Source organism: Eleginops maclovinus, chromosome 12 (assembly GCF_036324505.1).
Source record: "Eleginops maclovinus isolate JMC-PN-2008 ecotype Puerto Natales chromosome 12, JC_Emac_rtc_rv5, whole genome shotgun sequence".
Classification (NCBI taxonomy): Eukaryota; Metazoa; Chordata; class Actinopteri; order Perciformes; family Eleginopidae; genus Eleginops; species Eleginops maclovinus.
This window is the reverse complement of record NC_086360.1, coordinates 8,692,148-8,705,748: the sequence shown is the minus strand read 5'-3', so window position 1 is coordinate 8,705,748 and position 13,601 is coordinate 8,692,148. Positions and strand designations below refer to the sequence as shown.

The 13,601-nt window shown below is 40.8% G+C and overlaps 1 protein-coding gene across 3 annotated transcripts in view; it reads right to left on the bottom strand.

The window, feature by feature from the left end:
- The window catches only part of kremen1 (kringle containing transmembrane protein 1), a 55,175-nt gene extending 44,082 nt beyond the window's left edge, over positions 1 to 11,093 (bottom strand). For all 3 annotated transcript variants that reach the window (XM_063896275.1, XM_063896276.1, XM_063896277.1), the window contains exon 1: positions 10,814 to 11,093. In XM_063896275.1, coding sequence (XP_063752345.1) covers positions 10,814 to 10,892 — 79 coding nt within the window. In that variant the 5' untranslated portion in view covers positions 10,893 to 11,093. The remainder of the gene's footprint in view (positions 1 to 10,813) is intronic.
- Between the last annotated feature and the right edge of the window lie 2,508 nt (positions 11,094 to 13,601).

The following is a 13,601-nucleotide window of genomic DNA, read 5'->3' as shown; positions in this document are numbered from 1 at the left end:
ACACTGATAGATGTATATTGAATGCTGTGGTTTAATTTAACTTTTACTTGTTGCTTGCAGTTGTGGGGGAACAGACCCAAAGTGTGAAGCCTAAACATCCTCCCATCTGCAAGCAATGAAACCGGTGTGATGGTTTGGAGAGAGTGGCAAACACATCAGAAAAAAACACCAGTATGTTTTATCTAACTTTGTATGCTAAAGATGAAGGCAAGCTTTTCGTACAATTTAAATCTATATGTTGTGTAGAAAATCTCCTTTGTGTGAAGACATTACACCATAATGTTTTGCTACACTGAATGTTCTTCTCCCAGTTGTCGGCTTTACACCACTGTGTGATCATCATCACTGAAGTGGATCGTCCTAACATGTTTGAATTGTTATTTTTTAACTATCCTGTCTGACTGACCCGGTCAGAGAATGAACAGAGCATGTACAATCCCCTGTATCAAATCACAAAAGGTTGTCAGATAAACCGCAACAGAGTGCACTTCTAAGGACACAATAACAACAGTACAATAAGCTGCTGCAGAGGGGACCATAGCACTCAACATTCAGACCCCTTTTAACCAGCCACGTCTCCAGTTCCTGATCTTGATTGTGAAAGTGATCCTTTTTCACTGTGGTTTGTGTGGCTGTGGGAAGAGCAGCAGTACTGGGAACCAGATGGCTCTGCTAAAAGACAGGGGGCATCCCACTGGCCTCCCAGAGAAGGGGATCCATTACGGAGGATCTATTGAGGGCCGGCAGATTCTGTTTCACGGCATCGGCCGAGTGTGACCAACCCTCAGTTGGCTTTGGTAGTGGGCTGGTGCCACGGAGGCGGCTGCGGATCCAGCCCTTTTTGTGTTCACATTGGGGAGCTGTATTCACCTTCTTTGCAGGACAGACAACTTAATCAGGGCCTCTAGGCGACTTGGGTTTCAACCTTTTTGAGTTCAAGTTTTTTTCAAAGGGCCTCGCATTGCAAGTGGATATCACTGGCTCCATAGCTTAGAAGACAATGGTGGTTTTTGAAAATAGTTGACTGGGAAGTTTTTAAAGTAGGGTACATGGACTGTTTAATCTAAGTTATTTATCATTGGGGGTATCTCAGCTCATCTTACTGGTTCATTTCTATATTCTTTCAAAAATGACCACACACTATCTGTTTCCCTGAACATTTCGCTGTCACGGTTTTTTAGCTCTGCCCACTACTGGTTTGTTCGTTTCTTTGCTGTCAACTCAACTATGTCTGGATCCTTCACTTGTCCAAATGTTTGCACTGTCCACTTAGCCATGTCCACTTGCTTGGCCTTGTCGAATCAGTGCTGTCTGTGGGCGTTTCCTGCAAGGACGAAAGGCGACAATTTGCCTCTTCGGCCACAGGCTGCTGCAGCTGGACACAAACCAGACCCAAGGGCTCAGCAGCTAAATTACTCTCCATTTATTTAAAGTGGTTGCCATTACTCTACCGCAGTAGAGCACAGACCTCAGTGGCCCTGGCCCAACCATAACTGCAGTATAAAAAGAACTAGGTTCGCCGGACAGGTCATGTCTCACACAGTAGCAATTCCATATCCTCCCGTTATGTTCTTGGTTACGCTTCTCAAAACTCAGAATTGCATATGACACCACAAAAATACATGGTTACTTTGAAACTCCTGTTCAGATTCTCGCTTAAACACCCAACCAGTCACTGGCGAGATGTTTGGAACATATTACAAGTTTAAGTCAAATTTTAAAAAACAGCTAATTTACGTTAATCATACCATGTCAAAAGATTTAATAATAGTAGGTTCAAAACGGAGACAGAAAGTCAGAATGGTTTTGAGCTTGCACCAAAACAAATCAAAATAAATCTAATTGTTTTATGCCTGCACTTCCTTTTATCAACAAGCCCAGAGCTGATGGGTCAGTATATATCGTAATATATAGAAAGTTGGTTTTATTGAAATGTTTTGATCAATCATCCACTTTTTGCCTCGGGCATTAAAACCTACCTTAAAATTCCATTCTCTGTGAATCTAATTGAGTTTTGATAATGACAACAATTGTTTGTTTGAGAGTTAATAGAATTCATAGAAGAACATAAGGCTCTATGATATTTCATTACTGTTGTCTCACTATTTGATTTACCCCCTCGCCCTGGAGTGTGTTCAAGCTGATGGGCTCTGACTCCGACAGAGAGCACCAGCTCAGCTGAGGGAGAATGTCATTTGGCTTTGACTGGAGTGGGTCTCCTCATGCATACGCAAATGTCAAGGTACAAGAAGAGGCCAGGGAACACAGCTCATGCATAACAGTATTAAAATGTAAAAAACAAGGGAAAGGGAGAGGAGTGAGGGGTGAATCAGTTGCAAGACTGGGAGGAAGAAAACTTAGAGAACAATCTAGAGATGAAAAGAGCTGTGAAAGAATAAGAGGCTACATGGCTTTGCAGTTCCATCCAAAACCAACATGTCACGGCTCATTCAAAAAAAGACTCTGACTGGTCCTGAGTGACCTTTGAGCAACAAAACCTCACAAACCACTATTCTGGCCACATGTGTGTACTCTCCCACCTAAACATTGTTTATCTCTTTCAAGCCTGACAGTTGTGTACAGCCAGAAGCAGTTTGACAGTCTAATTCCATGTTGTCTCACCGGACCGCCTCCGTGGATCAGGGACCGGAGTGACTCAACCATGCACCACTTTGTTTGGGGAAGCCTGTTTCTCTCATCTCCCTGTGCTTTATGTGTCTATTGCATCTGTCACGCCAAATCATCTCTTACAACACAACCACCATCATATGTCCTGATGCTGGAGTTGGATTGGCTGCTTTGCATGCTGGGTCACCCAACTATCCGCCTGAGCAGGTGGTGATTTGCACAAGAGAAAAAATTAAAGAGTTGCACTAAGCGGAAGTTCAAACGGATAAATCTAGAAACCAGGGAAACGACACAGAGAGGTGTTTTAATAAAACAAATGTAAGCCTTTGAACACAACAGGACGCAAATCGCAGTGGCACAATAATAAGCATGATTGTGTTTATAATAACTAGCTCTGTTTCTCCGTCTTAGTGGTTGGTGGTTTTGTGGGTGAACCAATGCCTTGGCATGGAAGAACAAGGGTGTAGCCCGGAACTTGACCTTTGCAGGGCACCACCCAGAGGTCAACAGGAAGTAAATGGGCTGCAACCAGAAACAGAAGCACACATTTCCAAACTAGAGCTTTTTTTTCTTCTTCCGTTGCCTGTGAGCCTGATCCAACCTACCTTCGGCCAAGTAAATAAGGGAATTCTTCACAACTTTGGCCTGTCTTAACAAGTCAAGACATGCTGAGTTCCACAAGTGTTGGGATATGCAAAAAGGAAAAAAAATGTTTTCCTCAATTTCAGACTTTTTTAGTCCATATGTCTGGTTCTCAACTCTCTGTCTCATCATCTTTCACTGCTACTGTGAGCTGGTGATACTGTCACTGGAGCATGAGACCTTGAGTCATATATAAATATATAATCAGATCTGGCTTATTTTAAAATCAATCCTTCTGTCATCAAAGTACCATACAAATGTAAAAAATATGGTGATGCTCAACCGAAGGTCCTCTTTGGAGGCCTGTTGTTCGTCCTCTACATTATCATTATAAATATTATCACCTCAGCAAGTTTGGCTAATAGCAAAGCCTTTCAGCACTTCTCACTATAACTCCAAAGCCCGATCTGTTGTGGGTCACCTTGCAGTCCCGTTGTCATGTTGAGGTGGATATGCATAGTTGGTTTTTGTTGCTGTGTTTTGTTGAGATGCTAAACTTAACCTCTTGGGGCATTCCGTTGAAGATTCATGAGGGCTCCATATGGGCTGGTGTGGAGCTGTTTATGCATGGACAGAACACAAAGTGGAGACTGATTGACTGTGAAAACAACCAGTAAATACTCACTGAATCTGACTTTAAGCCACATGACATTTAAAGGAGTATAAAGTTGTACATAATTTAAAAGTTGAAAAGAAATTAGCCCATTTATCAACTCAAGTCCCCAACTATTGATGAGGAAATAGGGAGTCAAAGCAACCATGTGTCCCTGATATATTATTCTTCCCTGTGATGGATGCAGGTAAATTTGCATGCCCTTCAGTGAAAGAAGGGACTAGTTTGTCAAAAGTGAATAGCTAAAGAACTACTGTGTCCTCTACTTTCTTCTAAACGTGTTCCTTTAAAAGGTCACTAAAGCTATCACATTTGTAGCTCTCTACCACTATTAAACTAAAAGAATGTGAGCCTTGCTGATAGTCACTCAACAAGGTGCATAAGTGTGTTAAAGATTTATTACACAGGGTTTGCTTCAGATAATATGGATGAAGTTAATACAACTGCAATTTATGGATTGTGCTTTTGCTATATATCACATATATGATAAGGTAAATGCCAAAAACTGATTAAAAAAAACTGTGTGAATCATTTTTAGTAATAAGAGATCCCTTCCAGTCTAAAACTCCCACTTGTTTACACACATACACACACACACATACACACACACACACACACACACACACACACACACACACACACACACACACACACACACACACACACACACACACACACACACACACACACACACACACACACCAATTCAATCCAGTGGTCTGTCTGAACTTGTATCTGTCTGCAGCACAGAAGATCACCAGGGGAGGAGAGGTTTCCATCTCCATCTATCTCTGAAGCGGAAGAGCGGGAGGGACCGCACGGCACACATCTGAGACCCAGACCCTATGCAAGCTCTTCCCATTTTGCCCTCTGACACTCCCAAAACAGAGTGCAGTGGGTTTAGCCGCACGCCGAAAGCTAGTATGTTAAACTCTTTTAGAACCCGCTGTCTCTCCTCAAAGCAACGCTCCATCGCAATCACCTCTGCCAACACAAGCTCTTGTTTCCTCCGATCGCGGCTGAAGATGGTCTGTTATTATCATCCTAGTCAGACGATTCAGAGATTTTCTCTCGAACACACACACACACACACACACACACACACACACACACACACACACACACACACACACACACACACACACACACACACACACACACACACAAAGATCTCTCTGTCTCAGAGGTTAGAAAGGTTTATGGAGGACAGTAATAAACTGCTCTGTATGGACTGCTTTTACAAGTTGAGAGTGGATTAAGTCGAGACGGATACGGTGATTGACTGTGTGAGGGAGAGCTGTGGATTAGGCAAAGACAGACAGTTGTTTGTGTGTGTACGTGGTCGGTGTGCATGTGTGGGGAAGGAGGGGCATCAGATTAAGGATGTGAGACCTCTCGGTTTGGCACTTGACGTGGCCTCTTGAAATCGAAAGTAGGAACGTTGGAAGTTTATGGAGGCTGCAGAAGGCAACAGCTGCCTCACTTCACTCAAACACATGCACATGTAGTGTTGAAATTATTGGCTGAATAGTTGATGACTACAGTGACAGCAAACTAATTATCATGTTTAAACATTTACTGTTTTCAGATTGGTAAGTATGAGCATATAATATTTGACATTGAATGCCTTTTGGTTTTAGATGGTTGCATAAAGAAAACCAGACAATTGAAGATGTTCACTTGGGCTCAGGCCAACTTTAAAGACTTATTTTTCTTATTTGCGGACATTTGAGGAATTTTTCAATTTATTTTGGAGAAAAAGATCAGTAGTATCCCCTTTGCACCTCAGATTGAACAAAAAGACAAACAAAAGGTCCATAAAGTGTTGAGGAAGTGTGTAATGTGATATGATCATGAGCTCCTCAAGACCTTCTCAAAAAAAGGATCAATTTTCTTAAAGGATTGCAGCAATTGATAATAAAGATAACTGTAAGTTGCAGCCCTAAACACAAAGGGATATATAAAAAAAAAATCCAGATTTTGCAATACATGAGAATGTTGAAAATCTACTGGCATCTTTTCCAACTGATGGTGGTATCTACCGTATACAATGGGTAACACGCTCTGACTCGATGTTCAGCCAAACATCTGAAAATAACACAAACCACGCACTGTAGACTCAATCACATGTCAATCTAGTGTCAATCGAAACACAGTCATCAAAAACTACAAAACAAACCTCTGAGTGAGCTACTGTTCAGGAGTAAGTGCAGGGTTTTAAACCTCTCTCCCGCAACCATGCCTCACCTACAGCATTGTTTAGTTCTTCATGCTGCCAGACAAGACAATCCTGACAGAGTCCAGACCAACATCATGCCCTGATGGACTGCGTTCAGACAGGGAGTAGGATAGACGGCGGGGTCGCCAGAAGAAATAAAGGGTTAGTAAATGCAGCAGCCTACCTGCATGTCAGGCTACAAAGACAATATCACACCACATGTTGTCAATCACCCCACCATCACACTATTTGGTGCCTGCAGTGCTTCAAGGAAAAAGAAATAGAGTGCCTAAAAAGCGTGGTCTGGTAATAATCAAGCTGATTTACCTGCTACAAGTTGGTGTTGATAAGATGCCTCACTGCACAGAACGCAGCCTTAGCATTTCTTCCCACTGTGGCCTTAAAAGTGAATTCATGCATATCTGGTTAAGTAGACTGAGACTTGGCGAAGACTTCAGATAAAATGAAAGGCCATGAAGTCACATCTCGCTTTGTGCGATCAGTCCAAGATTTAGTTTGTTTGAGCACAGCCCGATCTTAACCTGATGTTTTCTTCATCTGGCTTTATTTCTGACAGCTCGGTCTATCGTGATCACATAATGAGAGTGCATTCCATGTTGCCAAAATGACAAACCCTGCCATTTTCAAGCCTCAGCTCGACACAACCAAAGCTAACTGCTTCGCTTTAAAAGTAATAGAAAGAACGTTCAACGGTACACAGGTTGTCACTTCACTTCTTTTTTCAAGTTGCTGTTATTTATAACTGCAAAAGGGGGATCAGACAGATCAATTGTTGCTGAGCTTTTGGTGTTGTGAAGCTCCTAATCAAAGCAAAACCTCCTTGAAATCACTTTCCCTTAAATATAAAATGTTATGGCAGATCTAAAAGGATAAAAGCATCCAGATATTCACAATCAAAAACTTCAGAAAAAGATTGAAAGATTATCTCCTACACGGTTGAAGAAATAGTTCAACATTCAGGATGATATAACTATTTTGCCTTCAAATAACAGCTGGATGCTACAATGAGGAGGAAGAAAGACGAATGTCGGTTCTTGCATAACTTTAGTAAGCTGTTCTTAAAACATCCCCTTCAGAAAATAGATGCGATTTTGGTGAAACTGGATCACATTTTGTTCATAAAATGTTTTCCTGCTTTCTATCTAATGTCTTCAAGCTGCCTTAACTCTTGGTGTTTAATGATATTTCCTTATAGAGAGAAAGCCTTACTGTTTGCTTAAGTAAAGCATACTGCTAATTGCTGCCGTTAGCTGTAAGACAGTTAGCTGTTGTTGGCCTTATCTTGGTCTGTTGCCAGTTTTGGGTGCTGGCTAAAGACCAAGGTAACAGGTGGATTAGTTGTATTGGATGGCTTGCCATGTCTTGTGTTGTTGCAATTGCTTGATGCTGGAATGTGTTTTCAGCAGCTAGGTTTGATCTTAAGTAATAATATCATAACAAATGCATGTGTATTAAAGCTGTCAATATTTGAGCTAGCGGGGTTTCAGTGGATTGCACTCTGAAACTGTAGGGGCGCTACACCAAATCCAACATAATTTTGCTTCAATTGTAAAGATACAGCTTGCAGTTGCAGTGAGTTAACTTAGCTTAGCAACAGCTAGCCATGCCATGTCAAAAAATAACAATATCCACATACCAGTACCTGTGAAGCACACTACATCAGGCTGTTTTGGTTGTGTATGTTAAAATATGAAATGTTAAATCAGTTTTACAAAGGGTTTATTTACCTGACGTGTTTTTTGACTTTGTTATTAAACAACTAAGGTGATATATCATGTTAATTGGATTTTGTTACCTTTAGACAGAGCCAGTTGATGTTTGTAGTATTTGTGCTAAAACAACTAACTGAAGATCCAGCTTTATATTTATCAAATATCAGTGCTTGACGTATAACAAGCCCTGCTTGTTACTGTGTGTCCATTTTCTCTCATTAGCCATGATTATTTACTCTGAGCTTCCTACATTTACCAGAATGCCTTTCACCAATCTCCAAATCATGAATAATTTGCATCAACCATAAAGTTAATCTCCTTTTGATTCCGCGTCTCCTGATAAAAATAAGCACAAAACTGCTTCTCTGGAAAGAACTACTTTTTCTTTGATTCACAGTGCCTGACACTAAAAATGTGGTGTTGAGTGGAGTTAACAGGAACATCAATAGTAAAAGAATTCTGTGTATATTAACCGGCAACTTGTTCACAAAAACAACATCATGAACAGATGATTACCGGCTTACATAGTGACTAAATTATTTCTCATCTCGACAGCTCGGACAGGATTTGGCTTTTACTTGTGTGTACATTTGTGTGAAGGGCCTAAGCCACTGACAATTGAGCAACAGCGGGCTGCAGTCATACAAAACGGCATGTGGGAGTCTGGATGTGTTTTTTTTATAAAGCCTCGGAGTTACATACATACATTAAAGATAGGAGTTTGGTTAACTAAGGCTTTAGAAGCGTTGAGTGATCTGTACTGAAGAGGAGCACGTTCTTATATTAGAGGTTGCATAAAGGTACTTAGCTGCTGCAGCTATAGGCAACACGCTAACCCTTAGCTTCATTTTCACTTTTTTGCCTTTTGAATGTGTCTTTACATCTCTGTGGGTGTGCATATCAAGAAGCGCATGATTGAGCTTTTAATGCACTCCTGCCTGATGCGATGCTGCAGTCTACCATGACAGTAAAAGCCCTCTGTTGTGATATTGCTTTAGACACTAGTCACAAAATCAACAGTGGTTGGCTTTCAGCAGAGCACTAATACGCTGCTGCATGACCCAGCCTTTACAGGTTCAACTCAATTCCTGCTGTGTTTAAGAATTCTTATATGAGCATATCCAGATTTTACTTCTTAATATCATCCCAGACTTGCTCAGGATTCTCCTCTTGGATTTTGGGGCAATTCTAAACCTCAACAATAACGTGAAACGTATTTTAAGTAAACCAAGTTATTCCACAGCTCTGCATGTTACAGTGTGTTCACTTTCTCTCATTAGCCATGATTATTTACTCTGAGCTTCCTACATTTACCAGAATGCCTTTTTCCAATCTCTGAATCATGAATACTTTGCATCAACCATAAAGTTAATCTCCTTTTGATTCAGCGTCTCCTGTTAAAAATATGCACAAAACTGATTCTCTGGAAAGGAGCACTTCTCTTTAATTCAGAGTGCCTGACATTAAAAATATGATGTTTCCACTTACATTTGATACGAGCAGTCTTCTGCTTTAAAACCATAGAAGCTCCAGACATTAAGCAAATAACCTTTGACTGTATAAAAACAGATGTAGTGTCTCTATTATATGGGCAGAGAGGCTTTAGGGTTTTTCCTTGTTTTACATTTGTTTTGACCTGCAGATCAAAGATATTAAGAGAAAAACAGAGCAAAGGAAGAAACACACAGGCTGACTGCCTTTAAAGGCATGAAATTATTGTTTTACTGTACAGTAAATGTGCCACAGCTGACTTAAACTAAACATAAACGTAGCCTTTTTTCTCCCCAGTGTTATGAGGGGGAATACCATTGCTTTAAATACTTTGTTAATACATAGGTACACATGGGAGTACTTACGCACTAGCCCAGATGGTGGACCCTCTAATTTGAAATCCAAGGGTATAATTAAGAGACAAAAAAATTAAAAAGGAAAGCATGAGGATTTGCTGCTTCGACATGAAACGCGGCACAAATTACAGCAAAGGGGAAGTTCGGTTTGTGTGGTCATCGCTATTAGATATTCACATTAAAAACAACATATCCAGCTTTGAATTGGGATCCGGCTGCAACTTTGAAGTTCTTGCAGAAAAACGCAATGCTATGCCTGTGTATTTATCTGAACTTGATGGTAAATTAAATGGATGTAATCAGATGAGTGATCTGAGGGGGTTTGAGTTCATTTCAATACGATGTGGTTCAATTAAAAGATACAATAGCCAGAAAGCCAACAATAATATTATGATGGAAATAAATATCTTCTGCTATAATTGTTTAAAAATGACCAATCCAAAAGAATACAATGTGATTGATGAGTGTTAAGCAGCTGATGCAGAACAGGTAAACATACCCCGGACTCGAGGCGCAGGATGTGCTGGAGAGAGGAGTGCGTAACAGCTGCTGGTTTGGGTTACAAGCCCGTGGTCTCCCTGATTAAATCGAAACGTAGCTTAAAAAGAACATAACATCGCTTCCAGATGACTTCTAAGCCTTTTTCCAGATTCACATGGACCGCTGTTTTCTCGGATATGTCGCTGGGACTTACAGGTCTGAGGAGAGCTTTGGAAACAAGTGTTTACCCTGTACCTGTGTGTGTGGAGAGAACACTGCAACTGTAGCCTGTCTCATTCTGTTGTCTTCGAACTTATCACATTACAGCAAAACCCATTGCTCCTTGCTGCTTTGGCCGCCCTCTGTAAACACCCGTAGTGGAGCCAGCGTGCATTTGAGAAACAGTGTCGTAGTGGGATTTGGACCAAGGCGATAAACTATGAATGAAGTTACTGCGAATGCAATCTGTGACAAATTCCAAATTAAATAGGAAAATATCATAATAACATAAAAACTAAACGCATGTTTGGATATGTATTTGCCGATATAATAACATAATATTCGAAATAGCAACTTTGGAGACGCTTCCGTCAGCGCAGACATGTATCGGTATACATCCTCGGCAAAAGGCGAGCAGAAAAGTTTGACTCACCGGTGTCGAAAACACTAAAAGCCGCAGAAGAAATAACCCCAGCAAGAAGAAGAGCAAAGGTGGCTGTCCAGGAATCCATGGTGTGTTTAAAGACAGTGAAGTGGCTCTCAGGTGAAGTGCAGCCAGACGGACGGATGCGCAGAGCAGGCGGGCTGACTGTCTGTCCCGGTCTGTGCACGAGTCTCTCTTCGGTCGGCGTTAAAAGTCCCTGAACTTCAAGGCAGGTCCTACAGCTACTACTACACTGACACCACAGAGACGGCAACAGATAGTAGAAAGCAGGGATCCTATTTCCAACCCATGTGACAGGAAATAGGGGCAATAGATTCAACCTGCAGCGCTGGGGAAGCAGCAGGGAGAAAAGAGGAGGAGGGAGGAGGGAGGGGGAGAGAGGGTTGACTCAGTGGTGCAATGAACAGCAGGTTAAAGTATAAACTATCTTCCCTCTTTCAAGATTGGATTTAAACATTGGTGTAAAGTAACTAAGTGGATTCGAGGTACTGCCTTATTTCCATTTTTTGCTACTTTGTACTTCTACATTTCTCCACTACAATTCAAAGGTCAATACTGTACTTTTACTCCATTACAACACTCCACAACACTCTACTACTATTGAACAGCTTAAGCTACTTTTATCAAAACGCATCTCTAAAAAATAAACTCTCACCAAAGAGTCAAGTTATTTCAATATTTTACAAAAAGTCAATCAGAACTTTGTCTACAACTGTAAAAGGCTACTTGATGCAACAATATTATCTAGAAATGTCACATATAAATATGATGATATCAAACATGAAGGCCTTTTTTCTGCACAATGAATAAGTGCAAGTACATTTTGTTGAAAACACTTTTGTACTTTGACGTAAGATTCTGGCAGACTTACTTGCAATGAAGCATTTTGAAAATAATGTATTTGAACACTTCTTCCACCACTGGATTTAAACCATATTCCAAACTTAAATATTCCCAAATCAAAGCATAACCCAAAAAAAACAAAAAAAACACCAGAGAACATCATTCCATAACTCTTCCAGATGGTCATTACTAACTTTCTGCACCATATGGTCATTATGCATTTACTATTAGTTCCCTATAGTTATATTATAGGAATAGAAGTGATGCCAGGGGAGATCACAACTACCATAAAGTAGGAGATCTCACTGTAAACATGTCATGCAGTAAAAGACACACACAATAAGTCCCTTCTGGATTATTATAGGAGTATTCTCTTGGGTTTTTTATGTAGGGGTCTAAATCTGATTAGGGGTACATTGCATTTCGAAAGCCCTGGGCTATGACATTCTCAATACAAAACTGCATCAAAATGGAAGTTAGCAGACCTTAGCAATACATAATTGCTATAGCTATGTTACGTTTGCACATGATCCTGATAGAGCAGTGGTTACACTAGGTAGACATGTGAATAATACAATGGAGTTTGAGAAAAAATCATGTTCCTGCAGTTGGAGTAGTGATCAATGACAATGTTGTGTGATATACATTTTAGGAATTAAAGACTTCTTTCTTGTTGCAAGTTTTAGAATAGATGTCCACAGTTAGTTATCAGATTTTTCAATCCACAGAAATTGATAAATGAGCAGATTATACTTTATATTGAGGCTTTCATTTTAAAGCTGGTGATGTGTCCTTTAAAAAGTATACCAAAGTGTACAATGTGTGTGTGTGTGTGTGTGTGTGTGTGTGTGTGTGTGTGTGTGTGTGTGTGTAAGCCCACTTGCAATGCTTCTCACCTCTTTGCCATTTCAGACAAGCCTCCTGAGTGTAAAACAGCACCCTCCTGTGTTTTCATAGAGCATCATGCAGTACTGTGAGGAAGTGTCCAAGCCAAATGCAGTCAGCCTAAAAATAGCAAAAGAAATCCAGTATGATCTCACCACTCTTGAAGAAAAAAAGGCCCAACATGTATTATGCCAAAACCGACAGAGTTGAGATGGGGTGCCCTGGGAAAGTAATCTAACATGACGTGTGCCCTTTTGAGACAAGAGATACTGGCTGGTAGAAACTCCACTTATTAAAAATTGGGAGATTGTTTGGGAGGACGACATTTATTAGTATTTAACCATATTGACAATTTCCTTAGGGTCTGACAGACATGTCTTGACTTTTCTGTAGAACTGCATGACTGCATGGGGGTTGGAATCCCGAACGTCCGGTGATGCATTATTGCGATACTTTAGCCACAGTTCGATTGTTATTGTGATGTGCTAAAAGTTGCAATAGTATACTGTATGTTCTAATACAATCTAACACCATAACCATTTTCGGTGGATTCCTGATTACACCGATCAGCCATAACATTATGACCACTGACAGGTGAAGTGAAGAACAGTGATTATCTCATTACCATGGCAACTGTCAGTTTGTGGGATGTGTTTGGCAGCAGGTGAACACTTTGTCCTCAAAGTTGATGTGTTGGTAGCAGGAAGAATGTTTGAAAAAAGTTTAAGGATGTGAGCGACTTTGACAAGGGCCAAATTGTGATGGCTAGACGACTGGGTCAGAGCATCTACAAAACTGCAGCTTTTGTTTGCTGTTCCCGGTCTGCAGTAGTCAGTACCTACCAAAAGTGGTCCAAGGAAGGACAATCGGTGAACAGGGTCAGGGTCAGGGCCATAGGCGACCAAGGCTCATTAATGCGCATGGGGAGTTAAGTCTAAGTGTTGTCCGATCAAAAAGAGGAGTTTCTGTAGCTCAAATTGCTGAAACAGTTAATGCTGGTTCTGTTAGAAAGGTGTCAGAAAGTGGACCCACCGGCTGAGGAGCAGTG